The sequence below is a fragment of the Mesoplodon bidens genome (genome assembly GCF_964165515.1).
Source record: "Mesoplodon bidens genome assembly, chromosome: 9".
Classification (NCBI taxonomy): Eukaryota; Metazoa; Chordata; class Mammalia; order Artiodactyla; family Ziphiidae; genus Mesoplodon; species Mesoplodon bidens.
The window spans coordinates 100,933,469-100,957,018 of record NC_138166.1 but is presented as its reverse complement, the minus strand read 5'-3'; the positions used below and the strand labels follow the sequence as shown (position 1 = coordinate 100,957,018).

Below are 23,550 nucleotides of genomic sequence, written 5' to 3'. Positions count from 1 at the left end.
GGTGCTTACCTACATGGGCCTGTTCAGGGTTTCAGTAGGAGAACAGCAGAGTTTTCTTCTCAGTAAAGAAAGGAGCCAGTTCTGTTCAGGTTTGATAGTGACAGCTTCTGTCCTTGGTACTGATGGGAGAGTAAGAAGCAGTGTTTGGAGAGCCGCTGACTTGGGGAACTTCCGTAATTGACCACCCTGCTGTTCTTTGTCCATTTAGTGCAGGAAGAACTCATCTGGAAGGTTATTTCCTCATGTTCACTTCATCCTTGCACTGGCTTTCTGACAAGGCAGAGTAGATATTAATTGCTCTCTCTCTCATGGATGGAGAAGTTAAGTCAAAAAGGGACCAAGGTCACATGGCCCAGAGAGGGGTTAAAATAGGAACTGAACTTCAGGTCTTTTTACTCCAGCTAAGGCTTTTTACTCCAGCTAAGGCTTTTTTCCTTTTACCATGCAGCCTCAGTTCCACGGAAAGGGCAGGGAAAGGAAATGGGCTGCTTCAGTTGCCACTATGTATGTGAGGGTTTTATTCTAGTTTAGCCACTGAATGTCAAGGACTGTGCAGAAGTCACACTTCATGACCTCAGCATGGCAAGGGAACAGATCGAGGATAAAAATGGATTATAAAATACAGTGTGTTAAAAAACACACACCACACCAGGGCAATACAAAGTCCCCGAGGTCTCACGTGCCTCATTTCAGAGTTGGTGGCCCACTGAGATTTGTTGGCCACAAGCTTTAAGCCTGTACTCTGTGTGCCAGCTTGAGCAGAGAATTCCACTTTACTGAGTGTAGTTCTGGGCGATAAGCTCTTGGCTTGGACTGGGTGACATACATCTTCAAGATCAGAGGGTCTTTAACCTTGAGTCCTTGACAATGCACGATCCATTCTATCCCACCAAAAGAGTGACAGGCCTATTAAAGTGGCCTTTTACTGGGGCGACTAGTGGGAGGGAGATGTTTCAATATATATCCTTCTGAGCTTTTGGAATTTTGTACTAGGTGATTTTATTACCTATGCAAAAAGTGAATGCAGTTGCTTTAAAAATGGCTCTTCCTTCAGCTTTGATTGGTGGTGGTACTGCTCATACAGCTTTAATTTCAGTGATTGTGGCCCAAAGTTCCCTTGGTAACTTTTCAAGCCAATAAGCCTCTATTATGTACCCAACATTGTAAAGCCATCACACCAAGTACTGACCTCTCGCTTTTTAAGTACAGTACACTTTTTTTTTTTTTTTTTTTTTTTGTGGTACGTGGGCCTCTCACTGTTGTGGGCTCTCCCGTTGCGGAGCACAGGCTCTGGACGCGCAGGCTCAGCGACCATGGCTCACGGGCCCAGCCGCTCCACGGCACGTGGGATCCTCCCAGACCGGGGCACGAACCCGTGTCCCCCACATCGGCAGGCGGACTCTCAACCACCGCGCCACCAGGGAAGCCCCAGTACAGTACACTTTTTTAAAAATTTATTTGTTGCTGTGTTGGGTCTTCATTGCTGTGCGTGGGCTTTCTCTAGTTGCAGTGAGCAGGGGCTACTCTTGGTTGCGGTGCGCGAGCTTCTCACTGCGGTGGCTTCTCTTGTTGCGGAGCACAGGGTCTAGGCACGCGGGCTTCAGTAGTTGTGGCATGTGGGCGTCAGTAGTTGTGGTGCGCGGGCTTAGTTGCTGCGCGGCATGTGAGATCTTCTCGGACCAGGGCTCAAACTGCAGGGCTCGAACCCATGTCCCCTGCATTGGGAGGCGGATTCTTAACCACTGTGCCACCAGGAGAGTCCCTACAATACACTTCTGAAGTCTGGTCTTCCATACTGGTACCGTGCAATGCTTGGTTAGTTTTACAAAGGGTTCTGAAGAATATCTTTAGGAGGACGGACAAGGCTTATCGCAGTACTTTAGGATACTGTTCCCAGACCTGAGTTAAGGCACCTCTGCTTTCTCCCTGGAGCCATCTTCCCACCAGACTTGTTTCTCAGAAGTTTCACTGAGTTCAGCGTAGAGCCCAAGATAGATCAGGACTGCGTGGAAACCACCGTCTTCTCCCGTTACCTTCTCTGATGCACTGTCAGTCAAGCATAACCAAGGAAGGTCTCCTTCTAGGGTCCCACCCTCTTCTGTCCCACTCTGGTGACAGTGTTTTTCAGGGTGCTGACCTTAATACATCAGCCTGACATGAGTGGTGTTCATAGGCCAGCGCAACACTCCTGATGTGAACAGAGGTCACTGAGATGCAGAGTTCCTACCTGCCCTGCTCTCTCTTGCGACGCTGAGACTCTGGTGTAGGTTTTCCTCCTCACCTGAACCAAATAACTTCTTCTGTTTAGATTGCCTCTCCCTAAGCTCGCCTGGCTTTGCTACTATTAATTTCAACTTGCTTGGCCTTCCCTGGCCCCACCTGAATAGCAGTTTCCCAGCGACCAGATGACCCTCATTTAGCTGGCCAGGCTTGCTCTGTGTCCTGAAGCTCCGGTCACTCTTCTTCTGTTGACTTGCCTGTCTTAAGTCTTTCTTGCCCACTGACCTGAGGCTGCTATCAAGCAAAAGTGCCCATGACTTTTGCCTCCAGATTGACAAGTCTACTTCTGGGAATCAGGAGGAGGGGGAGGGTAAAAGGCGCCGCCATTTCTGTGTCGGAGAATGGGGGAGGTGAGCAGAGTCATCTGCAATTAGCGGCTAATTAGCGCTGCTGACCCTCGGGGCTCATCAGCGCTCCTGGGGCCAGCCCCCAGCAATCAGCCAGGGCAGGTCGAGAGTGTCAGGCCCGGGAATGAATAGGGCTCATCAGCGGCGCTGGAGTCGGGGAGCCAATCAGGGAAATTAATAGCGGAAGAGAGGGAGAGAGAGCGAGGGAGGGTGACCGAGATAGACAGACAGACAGAGATACAGATTTAGGCGAGAAATGAGGGGGGAAATAGAATAAAGCGGATGGGGTAGGGAGTGAGAAATAGGAATAATGAGATAGGAAGAGGGATAGAAACGAGGGCAGGAAAGGAAAGGGTGGGAGGAAGGAAAAGGATGTAAAGGAAGGGAGGAAGATGGAGGGAGAAGGGCGAGAGGGATGGTAAGTACTTGACTTACAGTGAGGGCACTCGAGGGAATTACCCGCAGAGGCCCGAGTGAGGGACTCAGGGAGCGCGCGACGGAGGGCGAGCGAGGAAAAGCCAGTGCCAAGAGGGACCAGGGGGAGAGTGTGAATGCGGGCTACCGCGGAGGAAAAGGGTCCGAGCCGAGGGGCCCAGAGCCGCGGCGGCCGCGGAGGAGCGCGCCCCCTGCCGTCCCCGCCCCGCCGCCCCGCCGCCCCGGGGAGCGCCGAGGTCCCGTCCGACCGCCGCGCCTTGCTCTCGGGCCCGCCCTGTCGTCCGCCCCAGGGTCCGGGGAGGGGGCGTCGGGGGCGGGGGCCACGCTGGGGGACTGGCCCGGAGTCCGACGGAGAGCGGCGGCCCGGGGCGGGGGGCTCTGTGGTCCGGCCGCGCCGCCGCGCCCTCGCTGCGCTCTCCTTGCTGACCGCCCCGCGCTCGGTCCACGCCGGGCCCAGCTCCCAGTCCACGCCCAGAGCTGGGTGGGCAGAGTGGGGGGCGGGCCGGCTGGAGGGAGGGGCACCGGCCCAGCAGCTGCCGCTGCCTTCTCGTCGGCCGCAAACTTTCACAAAGCGGCGTGTCCGGCCTCATCAATCTCCATTAATAATAGTTGGTTGGGCTGCGGGGGGCGGGCGGGGGTCCCGGGCCGGCCGGCCGGGCCGCTGGGAACGGCCTCTGCGGAGGGAGCGGGAGCCGGGCGCGGCGGCTGCGGGCGGAGGGAGGAAGTGAAGCGTAATTTGAGGAAGATGGATGAGTCCGGAGGGCGACACCCCCAGCCCTCCCGCTCGCCCGCCCCCTCCCTCCTTATGAGAGAGAGAGGGAGCGCGGCGCCGGAGCCACACTGCGCCGAGCCCGCGCCCCGCCGGCACCTCGGCCCGGGAGCCAGGGAGCGAGCCCTGCGTGTCCGCGTGGGGCGCCCGAGCCGCGGGGCGCACGGCGGCGCCCGGAGGGGAGCGCCCTGGGGCGCCCGCAGCTCCGGGCACGATGCAGAGAGCCGGAGGCGGGGGCGCCCCCGGGGGCGGCGGCGGCGGCGGCGGCGGGGGCCCGGGCACTGCCTTCTCCATCGACTCCCTGATCGGGCCGCCGCCGCCGCGCTCCGGCCACTTGCTCTACACTGGCTACCCCATGTTCATGCCCTACCGGCCCCTCGTGCTGCCGCAGGCGCTGGCTCCCGCGCCGCTGCCCGCCGGCCTCCCGCCCCTCGCCCCGCTAGCCTCCTTTGCCGGCCGCCTGACCAACACCTTCTGCGCGGGGCTGGGCCAGGCCGTGCCCTCGATGGTGGCTCTGACCACCGCGCTGCCCAGCTTCGCGGAGCCGCCCGACGCCTTCTACGGGCCCCCGGAGCTCGCTGCCGCCGCCGCCGCCGCCGCCGCCGCCGCCGCCGCCGCCGCCGCCACTGCCACCCGAAACAACCCCGAGCCGGGCGGCCGACGCCCGGAGGGCGGGCTGGAAGCCGAAGAGCTGCTGCCCGCCCGGGAGAAAGTGGCAGACCCCGCACCGCCCCCGCCTCTGCACTTCTCAGAGACTTTCCCAAGTCTGCCGGGTAAGTGCCGGGCGACCAGGGCGCCGGGCGGGAGGCTTGTTCACCTGGAAGTCCCGGGCAGCCGCCTGCTCGGAGTCTCGGCACCTGCCTGGAGCCCTGGAATCCCAGACCCCCAGATGGCGGGTTCTGCGGAGCCACCTCCAATCCCGCTGCCGACGCGGCTCCTCTAGACCCCAGCCCCGCGCCCCGCTGCGTCTCCAGAGTGGCTGCAGCCTCGCCAGAGACTTGCCAGTGCTCCCGCCAGAGCAGTGCCTTTCCTCCCAGCAGTCTAGTCCTCCAGCCTCAGCTCCTGCGTCTCCTTTTCAGAATCCCTTCGTGTTTCTCCTCTGCTGGGAATAGAGAAGCTGCCAGTGTGGGATTCCTGGGGACGCCAGCAAGACCCCTGGGTGAGGGTACAGCGGGGCAGCTGTCAGTTCACTAAGGGCTTCTGAAGAGACGACTGTACCGGCCCCAAATGGGCTCTGTGAACGCAGGGGCAAAGGGAGGGCGTTAAAGTGGTGCTGACGGTGAGGACGACCTGTCTTTCTCTTACAGTTGTAGAGGTCACTTCTCTATTGGCGGATTTAGAGCTAAGCCTTGAAGAACCAAGTAGGGGTCCTAAGGGAACATTAGCTAGCAGGGGGCCTAGCACTGCTGGACCAAGGTTGACTGGGAGGCCAAGAGAGAGGCTGCAGGCTGGGCTGAGTTGGGTGTGGCCCAAAGGCCTGGAGTCCAGAATCCAGCTAAGATTCTGGAACCAGTGAGATTCAGCTAAGAGGTATTCAGGAATCCTGGATCCTCCATAGGACGATTCCCTCTCAATAGAGGCAAGATGTTTTCAAACTGAACCCTGTTGCAAATCAATCTAAAGAGGCTTCCCTATTGATCCTTAACCTCCAGAGGCTGGAAAAGCTTTCTGCTATCCAGGGGCAGATTCAGGTGTGCTGAGATCCAAAGCTTACACAATTTGGTGGGTGGGCCCTATTTAAGAAAAAACGGGCTGCGTGCAGGTGTGGCGATCCTGAAGCTTAAAGTTCTTTAGCATCAGGATGAACCTGCCTCTGCTTAACCAGGTGAGCAGGTGGAAGTGACCCAGGAGGCCTGGGGGCTGACTCTAGTGGAGACAGGGAGGAAAGCCAATAGCCCTTTTGTCCTTTGCCAGGAGAGAGCAATTCCTGAGGATAGGTTCCTGGGCCCTTCCCTGAAATTGTCCAAAGGGCTAATACCTCTTCCAGACCCCAAGGGCTGCTGTAGAGTCCGCCTTCCTCTTCTTTGCCCCTCTAGCCCTGGGCATTTTGGCTTTGGGAATTCAGCTGTTGTTTTTTTTGTACCTGGTTGGACCAGGAGGAACCAGTGACTGAAGTCTAAGCAGCATCTCCTGAGGAGGACCCAAAGGAAATGATCGAGCAGCAACTGGAAGGTGGGAGGAGATGTCCACAGGATAAAAGGGGCCAGAGTGGGGGGAAGGAGGGGCAGGCGGCAGGAGGATGGGAAGAGGAAAGGCTCAGTGGGAGTTTTTGAATAGGGTGGTCCTAACGCAGAAAAGGGAGCAAGGCAGGCGTCTGAGGGAGGACCAGACACCTGAGGAAGAGATGAGCTGAGGGGGAGGAGAGAGGAGGACACCCCAGTGGAGGGGAGCTGGGGGGATTGTCCCCAGACCATGGGAGAACAAGCAGCGTGTCCTACTCTTTCAGGTTCCCCTCAGTTCTTATTTTGACCCATTTGTATAATGGGGGCTCTTTTCTGAAGCAGACAGAATATTGGCAGTAAAACCAGACAGACAGACAGAGAGAGAGAGAGAGAGAGAGAGCGAGAGAGAGGAATAAACAGAGAAAAAGAACAGAAGAGAAATATTGAGAAGCAGAATAGAGGAAAGGATGAACAAATGAGCTGTATACCCAGATTATCCAAAGAGCATAAGAGAAAGGAGAGGGCCACCTACTGGAAGAGACATATGCAAGGGATTTCTAGCGTTGGCTACACGAAAAGGGAACAATATTTCTGGAACAGAAGTGTGTGTGTATGTGAAAGAGTTCCGTCTTGAGAGGATTAGGAAGGAACTAAATAAATATACTAGTAGGAAAGAAGGGAAAGTTCCAACACTAGGAGTAATTTTTTTAAAAAGGTTTTTCAATACCGGGAATGATAAGAAACTGGAATTTATATATATAGAATGATGAAGGAAAGATCTTCATCACCTGAAGGGAATATTGGAAGCAATAAAGGGATTGTTCTTTGTCCTTGGAGTAAAGACAAGGAATTTCTTTGCTAAGAACGATGGGAAGGAGACCTTACAGAGGAAGAACTCTGAGAGGTGCTGGAGTGAAGGCAGTCATTCATTGGGAAGAGACACACGTAAAGGGTTTACAGTGGGGCTTGCGGGGCTGAGCAGTAAGGAGAGCTTTCAGAAGGAACGTTCGAAGGGGACAGTGAATGGGAGGCCTTCTCTGTGACCCCAGCTTCTTATCCCCCTCAGTGCAGACTCTCTCAACCCTTCGTTGCCACTCCCGTCCACCTTCCCAGTCTTGATTTTTCCCTAACATAGTCGAGAAAAGAAATGGCAATTCCAGAAATGTTAGACATCACATCAGTTTGGGGCGTGATGACACATGCATGCTGAAAGTGGGGGGAAAACAAACTCTCCATTTGGGGAATTGTATTAGAGTATTTAGCATGAAGTAAGAGGGTTCTCGGATTGAATAAAGGGGTTGAAACCTCAACATAGTAGAGTTTGGAGAGGGAACGACATTTTTAAAGTGACGGGAAGAATTTCTGTCCTAGTTTGAATGGGTGACATGGGTCTGAAATTATTCATTTACATTTGTCTAGGGTTTTACAATTTCTAGCCCTTTTAATGAAATTATAGTGAAGATAGGCCAGTTTAGATAATGGTGAGCAAAGTTCTTTTTGTCGGGAATTAGAGGACTATTTCTAAAAATTTTTCTGAGAGTTGAGACAGACAGCACCGTACTAGAACTGATGAGGAAGGAAACAGAACTTTATTATGGTTAGATGCCAGGGGTAGAAGCTCTGTTAGCAGGCAAAAAGAAACACTGTGTACAGAAATAATGGGGTAGAAAAGGTATTGAGCGTGGTGTACGGAAAATAATTCTAGGTTTGGCGTGTGGGAGCAGTGGGGGTAGCTGGGAGAGGCGTCCTAGGAGGAGTGATAACAGAGGCTTTTGAATTAGTGGGGAAGATCTAAAAGTATGAGTCAACAGACGCGCCCAGCGTAGTGCTGCCTAGCAAGTCATTTATGTAGTAAAAATAATTTTATTAGCCACATTCAAATAGTAAACTGAAACAGGTGAAACTAACTTCATAGTATATTTTACTTAACCCAGCGTGTCCAAAATATTATTTCAGCATTAGTCAATATAAAAACTTTCCTGAGATGTTTTATATCCTCTTTCCATACCAAGTCTGAAACCCAGTGTGCATTTTACACATTCAGCACATCTCAATTCAAACTAGCCATCTTTCGAGTGGTCCGTAGCCGCGTGTGGACGTATCAGATGGAGAGAGTTGTAAGAACAGTCCTGTGGAAGTGATGAGGGAAAAGGAGCTTTGAAATGGGTGCATAGTGAAGTCCTTGATGTATTAGGAATATGGAGAGAGGAGAGCAGTAAGCCCCACATGACAGGAAAAAAGAGAATTCTGCCTTGAATGGGACGGGGAGAGATGATCCTGTGGGTGAAGGTGTGTGTGAGCTCTGACAGTTATCAAAGCGAACTTACGGATGTGGTGTGAATACACATCACAGAGAGGACAGGTGAAGAGGATGCTGTGTGCTGGGGAATGATGAAAAGAGCTGGCCGTTTGGAGAAGTGCAGGAGAAAACTTTAAACTGCAGGTGTCTAGAGCAGTGATTCATTCAGGGAGAAAAGGGTTGGATTACCTGAAAACAAAGAGTTAAGAGGTGAGGGATGGTGGACACTCCATATGTAATTGTTGGACTGACGGTACAAATCCAGTGAGAGACTGATATGAAAGATAATGCCAGTGCTGAGCATGGTGAGGAAAATAACGTCTGTGGTTGAGCTGGTACAGAAAAGAGAACGTGATGGGACAACACTGGGAGGTGGCAGTGTAGTGAACATTATGTTTTAAAACTAAACCGAAAAAGATGTGCTCATTTCTGGATAGAGATTGGCAATAATGAAATCACGCAAGGAGACTAGGCAAACTTCCTGGGAGCATGATATCTGAATGCTGATTGCTGTGAGTCAAGCACCTGGTTATAGCTAGCAAACATGGTAGATGACCATCAGTTTCTGAATAGGTATCCATTATGACTGTCAAGATACATTGACTGATGAGAGAAAAACAGGAAGGGATAATGTGACATGGAATCAGAGACGTCTGTTGCTAGAAACAGGAGGGAGATTTTTCTTGGGAGTGATGGAGAGCATGTTTCCCTAGAAATTTTGAGGAAGAGCATACAGGGAGAGTGATTGCTCCATTGACATTTATAGAAAGGCAGATGTTGCATTAACTTAATGTGATTGAAGGAACGTCTATTCAGGAGTTGTGACACATGGGTTCAGGTCTCAACTTTGTCAATCATTAGCTGTACGACTTTGGCAAGCCACTTAGTTCAATTCAGGGAACGTTTATTGTGTGTCTGTTATGGCCTTAGTATTGTTTAAAACACTACAGGAGATTCACAGTCTTATAACTTCTCTAGGCTTCAGTTTCCTCACCTGTAACATAAAAGTTTTAGTTTACATGATTTTTAATGTTCCTTTCAATTTCATAGAATTAAAGCTTATTTCTCTAGACTCAGTGTTTAGTCGGGCTTTTTTTTTTTTTTTTTTTTTTTTTTGTGGTACGCGGGCCTCTCACTGCTGTGGCCTCTCCCCTTGCAGATCACAGGCTCCGGAAGCGCAGGCCCAGCGGCCATGGCTCGCAGGCCCAGTCGCTCTGCGGCATGTGGGATCCTCCCAGACCGGGGCACGAACCCGTGTCCCCTGCATCGGCAGGCGGAGTCTCAACCACTGCGCCACCAGGGAAGCCCCTAGTCGGGCTTTTAACACAGACTCCATGGACCTCCTGTGAGGAGATCTGTTAACTATGGGTGGGAAAAAAATTACATCTTTATTTCTACTAACTGCTCACTAAAATTTGGCACTTCCTGTAATTATGAAGGTAGGCCAGAAACCATGGTAGTTTCCCCAGTACCTGAGATTTTTCTCACCAATAGAAATCACAGATATTGTCATAGAAATTTACAATCTTTGGTGACATCTTGTTGTTGAATAATTTAGTAAAGAAACATAAATTGTTCTCAAATGCATTTAAAATATTTGATAACTAGATTTTATGTAATTGGCTTCTAATGTAATCCTGTGTGTTTTATGTTATGCACCTAAAAGCATTATTCCAAAAAGGGGTTCACAGGCTCTGTCAGGCTGCCAAAGAGACCCTGGCTGAGAGAGAGAGAGCTCAGAAATGACAGCGGAAAATGTTACTGGAGGTTTGGAATGCGATCCTGAGATGCCTTGTGCCATAGTGAAGGTGGCACGTAGGAGGGTTGGAAGAGGGGTCTCTGCTGTGACAAATGCAACTATGGAGATACAGATTCTAGATGGTTAGGAGCATAATTCTTAGACTCAGAGCGATGGGCATGAATAGTCTGTACTGGGAATAACGGGAGAGAGGCAGTAATTGGAATAATAAGGGGAAATGTTTTAATTGGAAAGAAGGAGGAACATAATCTAAGCAAAGTGCTTTGCGTTGACAGTAATGTTACTCTCAATGCAATACAGTGGGAAGCTATAGGCAAGGGTTTCGCCCTGGAAATAACGGGGAAAGAAGGATCTTTGCAGTGAAACGGATTGGGAGTTAGGAAACAGCAATGAGAGAAGCAGTGGGGTAGATGTACAAAAAGACAGAAGCTTAAATAGGAACGATGAGAAGGAAAGCGTTCTCTGGGGGAGAACTTCTACCTTCAGGGGATGGGAAACGCCCCCGGCCGGGGTCGGACAGAGGAAGCCCCTCACCTGAAAGAGTGAAAAGGACAGCGCGTTGTATGCCCGTGGTGGTGCCCACGGCTGTGATGGTGATAAAGGAGGTCTGGGTTAGGAGTGGTAGAGAAGGGGTTGGGGTTTTCCACTGGCGATACGATCGTGCTGGGAGAAAGTTACAGCTTAGAGTAATGTGGAAGCAGTGTTGATGTGCGGATTGGGAGAGTGCTATAGGGAAAAGATGCTTGCATTCGGTGTGATAGAAGAGTGACCGTCACGAGTTGAATTCGGCGTCAGTAGGAAGAAACAGCACTGTATGGCAGGTAGTCAAGGGGCGGTGCCTTCATCCCCTCCCCGTCACGGAAGGGAAAGGAATACTCTTCCCGCGATGGGACGAGACGTCTGTATGAGAAGCACATGCGGCCGTGGCGGGGGGGATGGGTGGGGGAGGGTGGGGGACGGGGCGTGGAGTGCGGGGGCTGCCGGGACTGACAGAGACTAGGGTTATGAGGAGAAAGCACTGGGGGTAACGGGAGATGGGTTTCTTGACTGTGAATTATGGAGGAAGTGGTATTAAAGTAGAAGTACCGGGTAAGCTGGAACTCTGCATTGGAAGCGATGGGAAGAGATGTGCTGCAGCCGTGAACTAGGAGGGAGGAGGATGAAACTATCCCCAGAGCGAAGGGAAGAAGCACTTCATGCTGGAGTAGGTGCTATAACTGTCCTATGAATTGTGCACAGATACTGGGAGCATGGAACCGATTGGTCTTGGCCAAATCACACCTCTGTGTGTCCCAGCTTCCTCATCAGTAAAGTTAGGGGTTTGAATTAGGTGATTTCTAAGGTCGCTCCAGCTCTACAATTCTGTCTTTATCTGTAAGGATACTTTTATTAATGAATTGTTCCCTTAAAAAAAAAAAAGCCATCCTGAGCAAAGGGATTGGGAGAAGAGATTCTGTACTTCTCGGCGCTGAGTTATCGGGGTCACTGACGAGGTGCCTGGGATGCCTACATCTTGAGATGAAATCAGGGCTGGGCTTTAGGATGGAAAAGGCTCCATCACCTGGGATCGGATGGTGTTACCTGAGCTCTGGCCGTTTACAGCCATCATACTGAATGAGAGATAAAGGTGGGGGTAGATCTTATCTAGGCCAAAGAGATTGGGCATCTGATTGTGACCAAGTTGACGTGGTGAGGAAGGAAGCAGCGCCCCAAAAGAAGAGCTGTGCTGTGAAATCGGTTCCTGGCCTTCTGTATTATTTCTCCATCTGGTACAGAAGTTATGATAGGATGACGGTGGGTTTCAGTCTCTTTCATTCAGTGATAACGAAGAGATGTGGTGTCGCCCAGAGGAACGGACACAGGCTTTGGATACAGATTTAGGCACCACCCTTTTTGTGATCTACAGCAAAATACTAACCTCTGCAGTCTCCGTTTTCTCACCAGTAAAATAAGGGCAACAGTTCTTACCTCACAGAGTTAAGGATTAAATGAGAAGCTATTTGTCCAGCATCCTGAAGTAATAGGTATGCAAGAAATTATGTGTTGTCCATGTACTGGAAATGGATGGGAATTAAGCTTTCCTGGGAATTAAGTCGGGAGAGACCTCTTTACTAGGAGTTGTGATGGGTGGCACTCTCTGTACTGAAAAGGACAGGTTAGAAATAGCCCTGTATCCCGAGACCTGGTTGTATGGGGCTTGCCAGGAGAGAACACCGCATGAACCTAATATGGGTAGATTTCGAGTTTTGTTCTTAGCTCTTTCTCCCTCTTTTCAATTTTCCTGTCTCACATTTTGGTGAGACACTCTGTGTAGACACTCTGTGGACATGGCTGCCCAGAGCCCTTCTGTGTCCCACTGGGGCCTGTTCTTCCTTTCTGTTAAAACAAACATAAAACCCGAAACAAGCAAGCAAACAAGCAAAAAAAACCTCTCCTTTTTTCTTCATCAGAATTCCTATTCCCTCATATATCTCAGCTTAGTGTTAGGAGCACAGCTATTGGATTAAAGTAATTCACACTGGATGGATTATGGAGATTTTTTTAAGTCCAAATCCGTTTCAGACTTGTGAAATTTTAGGTGGCATTATCATGAATAATTTGAGGGGTGACCTCGGTGTCTTTTTGGAAAAATTATTTTGGATGGGATTGGTGTGGGAGTGAGGTGGAGAGGCTTACCTTCCCTGGGGTCATACGAGTCTTGTCACTTCTAGTTAGAGTGATGTCTGCAGTCAGAACTCTTTGGGTTGCTTGTGACAGTAACTCAGCTCTAATTTAAGCTAAAATGGACATTTATTGACTCACGTGGATCCAAAAATGCAAACAGTGTCGTTAGGTCTTTTTTTCTTGCTCTCAGTCTGGCTGCTGTCTCTCGTCTTTGCCTCATTTTCTCCTGATGAGAGGAAGGGGAGGGCACAAGCATAAGCAACGCTAAATTTTTATAATCCCAGATCGGGACCCCAGTGAATTCTAGCACGTGTAAAATCCTAGGACAACTGATTCACTAGCTCGAGTCAAGTCCCCAGAGAGACCGGATGTGCGGATTGGTCAGCTCCAGGTCACCTTCCTTGTGGTCGTGAAGGTGGAGAAATGCAGTTGACAGCCCCACTCTCCTGGGCAGTTGACGGGGAGCAGTGGCTAAAGGAAGGGGGTGCCATTCGTGAACAGGAGGGGTAAGTGGTGCTGGGCAGACAGAAACAAACCCTAAACAGATGTCTATCAACCAGAAAAAAAGAAAAGAATGTGCCTTTAACTCCCTTTCAGTATTAGGGAGGAAAGCCTTCTCCCTGGCTAGATAAGCAGTGCTAAGAGCGCTGGATCCTGGGAGTGAGGCTCTGAGAGGGTTCTGTAATGGGGAAGGCAGGCAGAGATGCCGGTGGGAGGAAGATGTCTGTTCCTCAGTGAGGCTGACTCCTGGACAAGGCAGAGCTGTCCTTGAGGGATGAGAGGCGCTTGTACAGCAGAAGCTAGAGAAAATTGGTATTAAAACAAAACTGTTTCCATAGATGGGCAGTATTATTCTTTAAATGAGAAAATACATTTCTAAATAAAAGAAATGGTGACTGGTAAGATTACATCATACAAACCAATAATGATGGAAAAAACAGCAGAAAGATTTGGAGGGAATTTTGTCTTGGGAATGATGGGAAAAATAGCCTGTGAAAGGACAAAGGTGGAGTTTGGTGAATGAGGCCTCTTCTGTGGCAATTTTAAGAATCTTCTGTGCGAAAGGGAAGGGAAGATGTTGATGATTAGGCTGGAGCTCTGGGTGATAAGTGAAAGGGATGAGGTCTAAACTAAAACTGGGTTTGATAGGAAGGCTATTTATCTGAAGAGGCATCTGGGGAGGACTTTTACTTCAGGTGGAGGGAAGAGAAGATACTTTACTGGAAAGGATAGAAAGAGCACTGATTGGAGGTTTAGGAGACCAGGATTCTAGACCCGGCTCTGTGCCTAGCTGTGTGCCTGGGGAAAATCATTTCATCTTTTTTCTTTTAATTTAAAAAAATTTTTGGCTGCATTGGGTCTTCGTTGCTGCGCACAGGCTTTCTCTAGTTGCGGCGAGTGGGGGCTATTCTTTGTTGCGGTGCATGGGCTTCTCATTGCGGTGGCTCCTCTTGTTCTGGAGCACGGGCTCTAGGTGCGCAGGCTTCAGTAGTTGTGGCTCGCAGGCTCAGTAGTTGTGGCGCACAGGCTAAGTTGCTCCATAGCATGTGGGATCTTCCCAGACCGCGGCTCGAACCCGTGTCCCCTGCATTGGCAGGCAGATTCTTTTTTTTTTAATTTTTTTTTATTTTTAACTGCATTGGGTCTTCATTGCTACGCGCGGGCTTTCTCTAGTTGCGGCGAGCAGGGGCTACTCTTCGTTGCAGGGCGCGGGCTTCTCATTGTGGTGGCATCTTTTGTTGTGGAGCACGGGCTCTAGGCACGCAGGCTTCAGTAGTTGTGGCATGTGGGCTCAGTAGTTGTGGCACGCGGGCTCTAGAGCGCAGGCTCAGTAGTTGTGGCGCATGGGCTTAGTTGCTCCACGGCATGTGGGATCTTCCCGGACCAGGGCTTGAACCCATGTCTCCTGCATTGGCAGGCGGATTCTTAACCACTGTGCCACCAGGGAGGCCCCATTTCATCTTTTTGAAACTCAGTTTTTTCACCTGAAAATAAGGTTACTAACCTCCCATTACTACTACTAATAGGTCAGCTGTACTTCAGTGAGTTGCTCAAAGACGAAAGAATAAGTGTGAAAGTGCTTGGGAAAGTTAAAGGTCATGCAAGGGTGCTCTTGGCAATGATGATGTTAATATGCCATGAAAGGAGCTCTGAGCTTGGGGCGGTGGGGAAGTCGCCATGAACTTGTCATGAAGGTGGGAGTGATGTAGAGGAAGTTCTCCTGTCCATTTGGAGTAAAGAATGCTGAAGAGGGCTTCCCTGGTGGCGCAGTGGTTGAGAATCCGCCTGCCGATGGATGCAGGGGACGTGGGTTCGTGCCCCGGTCCGGGAGGATCCCACATGCCGCGGAGCGGCTGGGCCCGTGAGCCATGGCCGCTGAGCCTGCACGTCCGGAGCCTGTGCTCCGCAACGGGACAGGCCGCAACAGTGAGAGGCCCGCGTACCGCAAATAAATAAATAAAAAAGAATGCTGAAGGGTCATGGGGAATCAGGAGAGAGAGGAAGTAAATTTTCCTTCTTGTACTGAAACTTATAGGAAGGAGTAGTAGCATAATGTGGGCGTGAAATTAATGAGGATGAATGAAGACACATTGAAAGTGAGCTAGTTGCCATCAAGGACGGGAGGAAGTAGCGTCTCCAAAAGAACCAAAGAAATAATCACGTACTGGGCATGTTGATGCAGTGAGGGTGGTGGCAGACATGCCTCTTTTTTGAGGGGTGACCTGGGTTTTTTCCCATTTTTTTACCCCACCCAAATTGGTTCTGTATTCAGGAAGCTGGGTAGTTGTCCAGGGCGTGGTTTGGGGCATGTGAGGGTAGTGGCTCTTTAAACGGAGGGAAGAGAAGTCAGAACTGAGTGTAATGGGGGAGAGACTTCTCCTCAGTGCGTAATAAAGACTGTGCTTTATGTCAGCTGGACCACAGCAGGCTGCGTGAGGGCCGAATGGCACAGGGGCTCTGTCTGAAGTGGTTCTCCAGTCCTGGGGGTGGTTTCCACTCCACTCCCCAGGCCCAGCATCCTTGGTGACCTCAGCCGCGGACTCCCTCTCTAGATGGTACGAGTCTGGTGCTACTTGTTCCTTCTACTGGAGAATACCTACCACGGATTCTTTTGCCCTTGATTTCTTCCCCAGTCTGACCTGACTCGTTACCAAGTTAGGGCTTCTCTTCCTCTCGGAAGGAGGGCCCCTTGCAAGGGCGCCTCTAGAGTCTGAGTGCTGCTCTCTGGGGTGGAATAATGCCCCTGGAGTGGACTCTACAAGTAATCATGGTTCGAACCCTGCGATTTCTGCTTCTTAGGATAATAGCATCTACCAGGAGAACTCTGGATGTTTCCTAATAACCAGTCTGCTTCAGTGTCATTTCCCCTAGGTAGATACCAAAGTCTTTTCACAGACTGTAGACTTACCCACAAGGGAACAAGCTGAAAACAATGTACTCTTTTTTTTTCTTTTCTTTTATATTGGGGTATAGTTGATTTACAATGTTGTGTTAGTTTCAGGTGTACAGCAAAGTGATTTAGTTATACATATACATATATCTGTTCTTTTTCAGATTCTTTTCTCATACAGGTTATTACAGAGTACAGAGTGAAGTTCCCTGTGCTATACAGTAGGTCCTTATTGATTATCTATTTTATATATAAAACAATGTACTCTTATATTACCAATGTCATTTTCATACACAGAGGACAGAACCTCTCTGTTTGGCCTACCTACCTACCTACCTAGCACAGTACAATTGTTTCCAATTAGACATTTTTCCGTTTGCTAGAATTTTTCTCATCAGGATCATTATTTCCCATTGAAAATTTTCTACGTCTTGTTTTGTTGATCAAGTTTTTTTGTTCACATCAACCAGCTATAGTATCTGCAGTTAGAAATGTACTTTTATGGACATTATATCTACCAGGTCCAATTATTCTAAATCAAAGTTTGCAAATAGAAATTTTATCAACAAGATGTGCTTCTGTCAAGTTTTAGCCAAAACCATTTTTCTAGGCGCCATCTTTGTTTTGAGTATATTTACTATTAGTATTCATTATGAATTGGATAAAAGAAAATAGTTTGCATTTATTTTTTAGCTCATTCATGAGAAAACAGTAAAGCTGTTTCAGGATTGCTATACTATAAAGGGTCGAACTGCCATACTGCTCGTCCAAGCCTTCCGAATAGTTTCCATCACTTTGGGTCTTGCATCCTAAAGTGCTCCATCTGTCGGTGGAGCACAGAACAAACAGCAGGGCTCCAGATGCATCACTGTTCAGGGTGGGAAAATGTAGGGCGTGTTGGGTTTTTTTCGAAAGCTTTTTACTGTCTTCCCCCCGTGCCCCGATGTTTTCCTGTTTTCTCCCTAAACTTTTCAGCCCTTTGCGTTTCTCTTCTTCTGCCGCTATGTCTGCCCCCCTCGTGCCCCAGTCCTCCTCCTGCTGTGCCTTTCCTTCTCCCTCCTCCTCAGCCTCACTCACTGTCCCAGACCCTCTCCTCTGAGAGCGTAGCTGTGTTTTCCCCTCTCGGTTGCTTTCTTCTATTTCCCCCCACCCCCTCCTTAGAAGAGTTGCTCATCCGAGGCCTCAATGTCATGGTTCTAAAGGCTCAGGATCCCACCGGGATCAAGTAACCAAGAGCGGTTGTGAACCTGTGCTTCTTATGTGGCTTTAAAAGCGGCACTGGGGGTGGCCCACTCATGTGGGCTTGATTTTATGGAATCTGCCTGAAGACAGAGGGACGGATGGTTTGGTCTCAGGAGGGCCCTGCCAGATCAGGAACCTGGGAACCTCATCTCAGTCATCGTCAGTTTAGATTTATTGGACACCCCCTGGGTGCTTGGAGCTGTGCTAAATGATTTCATCCTTCAAGCCCTGAGATCCAGTTTCTGCCTTTTTAGCAGCTGTTTAAAATATTGTAATATTGGGCTGTTTTTTTTTTTAAAGGGCTTCTAATGCTTTATTTATTTATTTATTTATTTATTTATGCTGTGTTGGGTCTTCATTTCTGTGCGAGGGCTTTCTCTAGCTGTGGCAAGCGGGGGCCACTCTTCATTGCGGTGCGCAGGCCTCTCACTATCGTGGCCTCTCTTGTTGCGGAGCACAGGCTCAGTAGCTGTGGCGCACGGGCCTAGTTGCTCCGCGGCATGTGGGATCTTCCCAGACCAGGGCTCGAACCTGTGTCCCCTGCATTTGCAGGCAGATTCTCAACCACTGCGCCACCAGGGAAGCCTGGGGGTGAGTTTTAACGAGCTTTTCTTATTCTTTCTGTTACTGTTTACTGCAAGCCATGTTTTAAAAATCAGAAATTAAAAGTTAGAGGATTTAGTAATGATGTTGGGAGTTGTTCTTGATTTCCTTTAGCATAAGATCCTATAGATTCCCACCACATATGGGTTCCTCTACAGTGAATGTGAGATCAGAGGGCACACTGAAAAGTGGGTAGAATAATATTCGTGGAGAGAATGTCTTATGCCCGGAGCTGGGGTGAGGGAGCAGGGTTGTAGGGGATATTTTAGGAGAGGCTTGAGAAAGGAGGGACAGAAATGGAGAGGGAGCAAGTGCTTGGCAATAGTTTCTTTCATTCAGTCAACAAATACTTATGCAGTGCCTACTCTGTGTGGGTGACTTTCTAGATGCTGGGGTTACAGCCATAAATAAAAAAATAATAAATACAATAAAAATGGTTACCTTCATGGAGCTTATGTGCTAATAGGAAGAGACAGCCAATAAAATAAGTTAATAAAGTTAGTGACACATACTATAGCAACAAGTAAAGCAGAGAAGGGAGATGGGGAGTATTGGGAGTTTTAATTTTAAAAAGGATGATCAGAGAAGGTCTCATTGATAAAGACCTGGAGGAAATAGGGAATGAGTCAGTGCAAAAATCTAGGTGAAGAATATAGTATTTCAAACAGAAGAGTAATCGGGGCAGGGGAGGGGGGAGGGGCGGGAGCAGGAGAAAATGTTGATGGACCAGGTAAGAGACGAGGGTGACTCGGGCTAGTTGGACACACAGGAGGTGGTGAGAAGTCGGGTCGGGCATGGGCGGTGAGAGAGAGTGAAGGTCTGCTTTGAACAACACAGAAGATGGATGGGAAAGACGGGGGGTCAGATGGGGAAGAACTGGCTCAGGAGAAGTCTCAGGAGTTCAGTTTGGGACACGTTACGCTTGAGTTCTGGGGGAGAGGAAAATGGTGTGGGAAAGAGCTCTTAATGACATGAAAGGGGAACCCAAGGATTTGAATCTTGCAGAAATTAAACAGATTTTGGCTAGATAAGGAAGAAAGCCCGGGGTGGTGGGAGGTGAGCATCACGAGGGGTACGTCACCTATGGACAGTGGATGTATCTATTGACAGCTCACAGAGCGGGGTGCTGGTGGAGCTTGGGTGGGCTGTTAGTGAACGAAGCCCACCTGCCGGTAGCAGCGAGCAGGGATAGCGTCGGAAGTCTGGGTGAGGCTAAACTAGGGTGTGCCACGTGGGTTTTGCAAAGGTCAGATAAAACATGAAGCCCTCCAGGAAGAGGCAGGGGCTCAGGCATAGAGGTACCCCTGGGGTGTGAGATGAGAACACTGACTGAGATGGAGGTGGGTGATCTGGGCAGGGGCTGAATTCTGGCCTCTCAGGGAAATCATGCAAATGTGGTTCCTGAGGAAAAGGAACAGGTGTGGGTTGCATCCGTGAGGGGAAAGGACAACTCTGGGATCGGGGAAGGGAACTGAAAGTGACTGGGCTGGTCCTGGAGGCCCTGAGAAGTTTTTGCAGGGGGACAGGCAGATGGCAGTGGTTAGAGAGGAGCGCCAGCCAAGCTCTGAGCGTTGGGATGCCGTCCAGCCGCGCACACACATGCACAGCCCCATTCTCTTATAAAGCATTTCACTGTTGCCACAAGTCACTTAGCTCTGGGTTATAGTCTCAACCTCAGAGTGTGCTTAGGGGTGTACACATGACATGTGGTGATGCGGATAGATGTACCGCCATGCCTACCAAGTCCTCCCCTCTTTACACAGTGAACTCCACTGGTACGGAGCTGACTGTTCCGTGTACGGATTATCTGTTTTGTTCTGTTTTCTACTGGTTGGTTTTCTTTTGACTTTTTGTTGCTCCACTGTTAATTGGTCCTTTGGGCAGAAAACGGGAGTTTGTAAAACTCAAACACCAAAAACATTCATAATGCATTATTTGCAGTTCTGACAAAAATGTCAATAGATAAGAAGATTAAAACCAATGGCTGAATTAAATTTTAGAATTATGTATGGATTAAAATGTTTATATGCCTGGGATTACAAATAATCAGTAGTCCACTGAGTCAGAATTTCTTTCTCCATTTTCCTCTCTGTATCTTCCCTTGCTGAACTTCTATTTCTCCCTCCTTCTCCCATACTCCCTCTCACTGACACCAAGCTCAGGGTCCTCAGGATTCTGAACTTGGGCAGAAAGCAGCTGTTTGTGCTTCTCAGCAACCTTGGCTGGGAAAGAGGGAGGGTGGAAAAGAGATAATGTCTTTTTAAAGTTAAGGAGAAGGACTGAAAAGGTCCTGGAGGGCTAAGTCATTGCAAGAAAAATCCGGCCACTGACCAGGTGGCGTGCGGCGGGGCGGGCTCCCTGCTCTGGGCTGGATGGTCTGGTGAAGGAGAATCGGGGATGCGGGTACGGAAACCTCCTGACTCGCAGGTGCTTGGGCAACACTTCTTGGATCCCGACTGCGGCAGGGGGAGGGACTCAGATGACCCTGAAGTTTCCATCTGGAAATGAGATTCTGAGATTCCAGGACTTCACTGGCGGTCCAGTGGTTAAGCCTCTGCACTTCCAATGCAGGGGGCGCGGGTTCGATTCCTGGTCGGGGAACTAAGATCCCACATGGCATGTGGTGCCGGGGCCAAAAGGTTAAAAAAAAAAAGAGAGAGATTCCAGATTTCGGGAAGAGGGAAGGGAGGGAGGCGCGGAATAGAGGTGAGCACGTATCTCTTCCCACTCGGCCAGCGAGGAGTCCTAGGAGAATAGCAAAGGCTGCAGCTGTGGTCTCCCCGTCTCTCCTGCAAAAGTGAATTCCCCGACGTTCTCACTCCTGCCTCTAGCCACTGAAAGGACCCCAAGCCAGGATCCGCACTGCTTCCCTCTGGCCTGCGGCTGCGCGGTCGGGGTCTGGAGGCGGGGGTCAGTGAGTGGCCAGCCCTCGGTGTGGGTCTGGAGAGGGCCGGAAGGCAGCGGGTAGGGGCAGCGAGGTCGCAGGGGCGGGGGGGGCGGTGTCGCAGTCCTGGGGACGGTGCTCTTCTGATCCATGCCCGTTGCCGCCCCCACTTTGCGGAGTGAAGTCTGTGCTGGTTAATACCTTTCTTCCCATCTCTCTGTCTTCCCGAACCTCTTCCCACCCCCCACCCCGGATGTCTCCCCTCCCGCCCCGTCTCATCCCCTCCACGTGTGTGTCTCCTCCCGCTGTCGTGCTGTCCACGCCTGGCCACGGTTCCACGTGCCGCCTCCAACCTGTCCGCCTTCTCCCCGCCTCTCCGCCACCCGCTGGCTCTCACTCCCCACAGCAGAGGGGAAGGTGTACAGCTCGGATGACGAGAAGCCGGACGCGCCGGCGGGAGACCCGGCAGGCAGCGAGCAGGACGAAGGGGGCTCGGGCGGTGACAGCGAGGACGACGCTTTCCTGGACGGTTCTGCAGGGGGCCCCGGGGCCCCCCTGGGACCCAGAGCGAAGCTAACGGGGAGCCTGGGGACTGGAGCTGAGGAGGGGGCACCGGCGGCGGCGGCGGCCGGAGTCACGGCTCCTGGGGGCAAAAGCCGGCGGCGCCGCACAGCCTTTACCAGCGAGCAGCTTTTGGAGCTGGAGAAGGAGTTTCATTGCAAGAAATACCTGAGCTTGACCGAGCGCTCCCAGATCGCCCACGCCCTCAAGCTCAGTGAGGTGCAGGTCAAGATCTGGTTTCAGAATCGGCGGGCCAAGTGGAAGCGCATCAAAGCTGGCAATGTGAGCAGCCGTTCTGGGGAGCCTGTAAGAAACCCCAAGATTGTCGTGCCCATACCCGTGCACGTCAACAGGTTCGCTGTGCGGAGCCAGCACCAACAGATGGGGCAGGGCGCCCGGCCCTGAGGGGCTCCCGGGACCTCCCGAGTCTGCTCCGAGACTGGGCCAGGGTTCTGGGGACCCGAGGGGCTCCCGCTGTGATCCTGCCCTCGGACGGGGCTCAGTGGGCAATTAACGTAGCTCTAGGGGGGCTCTCCTGGCACTTGGCCCAGAGCCACTCCAGAGACCCCCAGGACTGGGGCTTCAGGGCTAAAGGGGCTTAGGTTCTTCCTGTCAAGGAGCTGCTGGGACTGAGGTGGACTCCTAGGGCCTGGAAGTTTCCCGGCTAATGCCCTGGAATCGCTTCTGACGGGGATGGGAGGAAGCCAGGGTGAGACCTGGCCAAGCTGATGACAGCTCCTTATTTATTTTGTGTGAAGTTTGTATATATGGAGCTCTCTGCCTCTGTGTGTCTGCACCCCTGAGAGGGATTGGGGAGCTTGTGTGTTTCCTCCATCCTCAGCCAGTTTGGTTCCATCTCACTGCCCCAGGGTGGGTACCGCCTTGCCTGTCTATAGTACAGGACGCGCAAAGAAGCTAAGTGGAACTGTCACTAGCCCCTTAGAAACCCTTCAGCACTACCGTGTCCTTCATGTAATCTACCTCCACTGACGCCCTTTCCCGCCGCAGGTGCTGCCCCCCGTTCCCGCCTCCAGCTCTCATGCTCCTAGCGCGGCATCTCTCTTCTCTTTACCATTAAACAGGCAAGCTTCTGCACCTCTGCTTTCTGCTCTTTGCAAGAGTTTGCAGACTTCAGGTGGAGGGTTCACTCCCTTTTGTATTCGGAGGGGAAATGAAGTACTTGACCCTAGCTTAGATGGGGTGTGTCTGGCCGTGTCTGAGCAGGTGGAGGGTATCAGTCGTGTGAGGGGCTGGGGCCGGCCGGGAGGCTCACCCCCATCACCTGGGAGCCCATGAGTGAATCCTCGCCTGTGTAGAGGACATGGCAGCTTAGTCCATCTCTGCTGAGCTTTGACATTCCAGACATAAGGGCCTGGAGTAAAAAGACCCATTTCCCGTGCTCTGTTTTAACAGCATTAATTGTGGTCTCCCCACCCTGCCCCGCCGCCCACCGCACCGTTTACGAAGCTTGGGATCCCAAGTCCTCTTCTGTTATAAAATGAGTTTGGTTGGGAGGGCCCACCACGACGTGGACGAGGCAGGAATGTACCTGACGGCTCTGGAAGGGTGTGTGCTGTGGAGGAGGCTTGGGGGTTGGAATTCTGTGAGCAGATTAAGGAACAGCGTTAATGGTGGACGAAGTAAACATACAGACATGAGGCTTCAGGGGCAAGAAACAGAGTAGACCTAGAGGGAAAGGAGACAAGCTGAAGCTGTTTGCCGTTCCCCCACCTTCACAGACGGGCTACCATCCTGTACCAGCTGTGGAGCCAGGCCGCACAGGCATCGGGGGGACAGGGTTACCACAGAAACCAGCTGAAGTCGGTATCATGGTTAAAGGGGGTTCCTGGGAAGAAACAGGACCTGCATTGATTTGGGAGGAGAGGCGGAGTAGAACAGAAAAAAAAAATTGGCTGTGAGTGAGGCAAGGTCAGAGAGGGGAGGGAAGTACAGCTCAGTCCAGCCCCCCGGCAGCTTCCTCACCTGCGTCACAGGGCACGTTGCTGCTGTTCCCGATTCCTCGTCTGCAAGCCAACCGCTGTCTAGTTGCTCACGTCTATTGCCTGCCTCCTCCAGTGAGACTGAGACAGCCCTTCCCTGGCAGCTCTTCTCCTAGCTGGTTCTGGCAACCAAACGGAACGCAGCCTGGAGCTG

The 23,550-nt window shown here is 51.0% G+C and overlaps 1 protein-coding gene across 2 annotated transcripts; it reads left to right on the top strand.

Annotated features, from left to right (window-relative positions):
• The first annotated feature begins 4,030 nt into the window (after positions 1-4,030).
• GBX1 (gastrulation brain homeobox 1) lies at positions 4,031-22,459 on the top strand. 2 transcript variants are annotated; one of them, XM_081243639.1, is made up of 2 exons: positions 4,031-4,604; positions 21,242-22,459. In XM_081243639.1, exons 1-2 carry the CDS (start codon positions 4,046-4,048, stop codon positions 21,799-21,801), a joined length of 1,119 nt encoding a protein of 372 aa, XP_081099765.1. In that variant the 5' UTR covers positions 4,031-4,045; the 3' UTR covers positions 21,802-22,459. The 2 variants fall into 2 exon arrangements, 1 of the variants encoding a protein (XP_081099765.1); XR_014016606.1 differs by lacking the exon at positions 4,031-4,604 and adding an exon at positions 4,942-4,990 and having other exon boundaries at positions 21,242-21,325.
• The last annotated feature ends 1,091 nt before the right edge of the window (positions 22,460-23,550 follow it).

What these genes read in the sequence shown, in the direction of transcription:
- GBX1 (XM_081243639.1), top strand. Translation starts at nt 4,046, where the DNA reads ATGCAGAGAGCCGGAGGCGGGGGCGCCCCCGGGGGCGGCGGCGGCGGC. An exon ending in GACTTTCCCAAGTCTGCCGG is followed by an intron (nt 4,605 to 21,241) that starts GTAAGTGCCGGG and finishes CACTCCCCACAG; the next exon opens with CAGAGGGGAAGGTGTACAGC.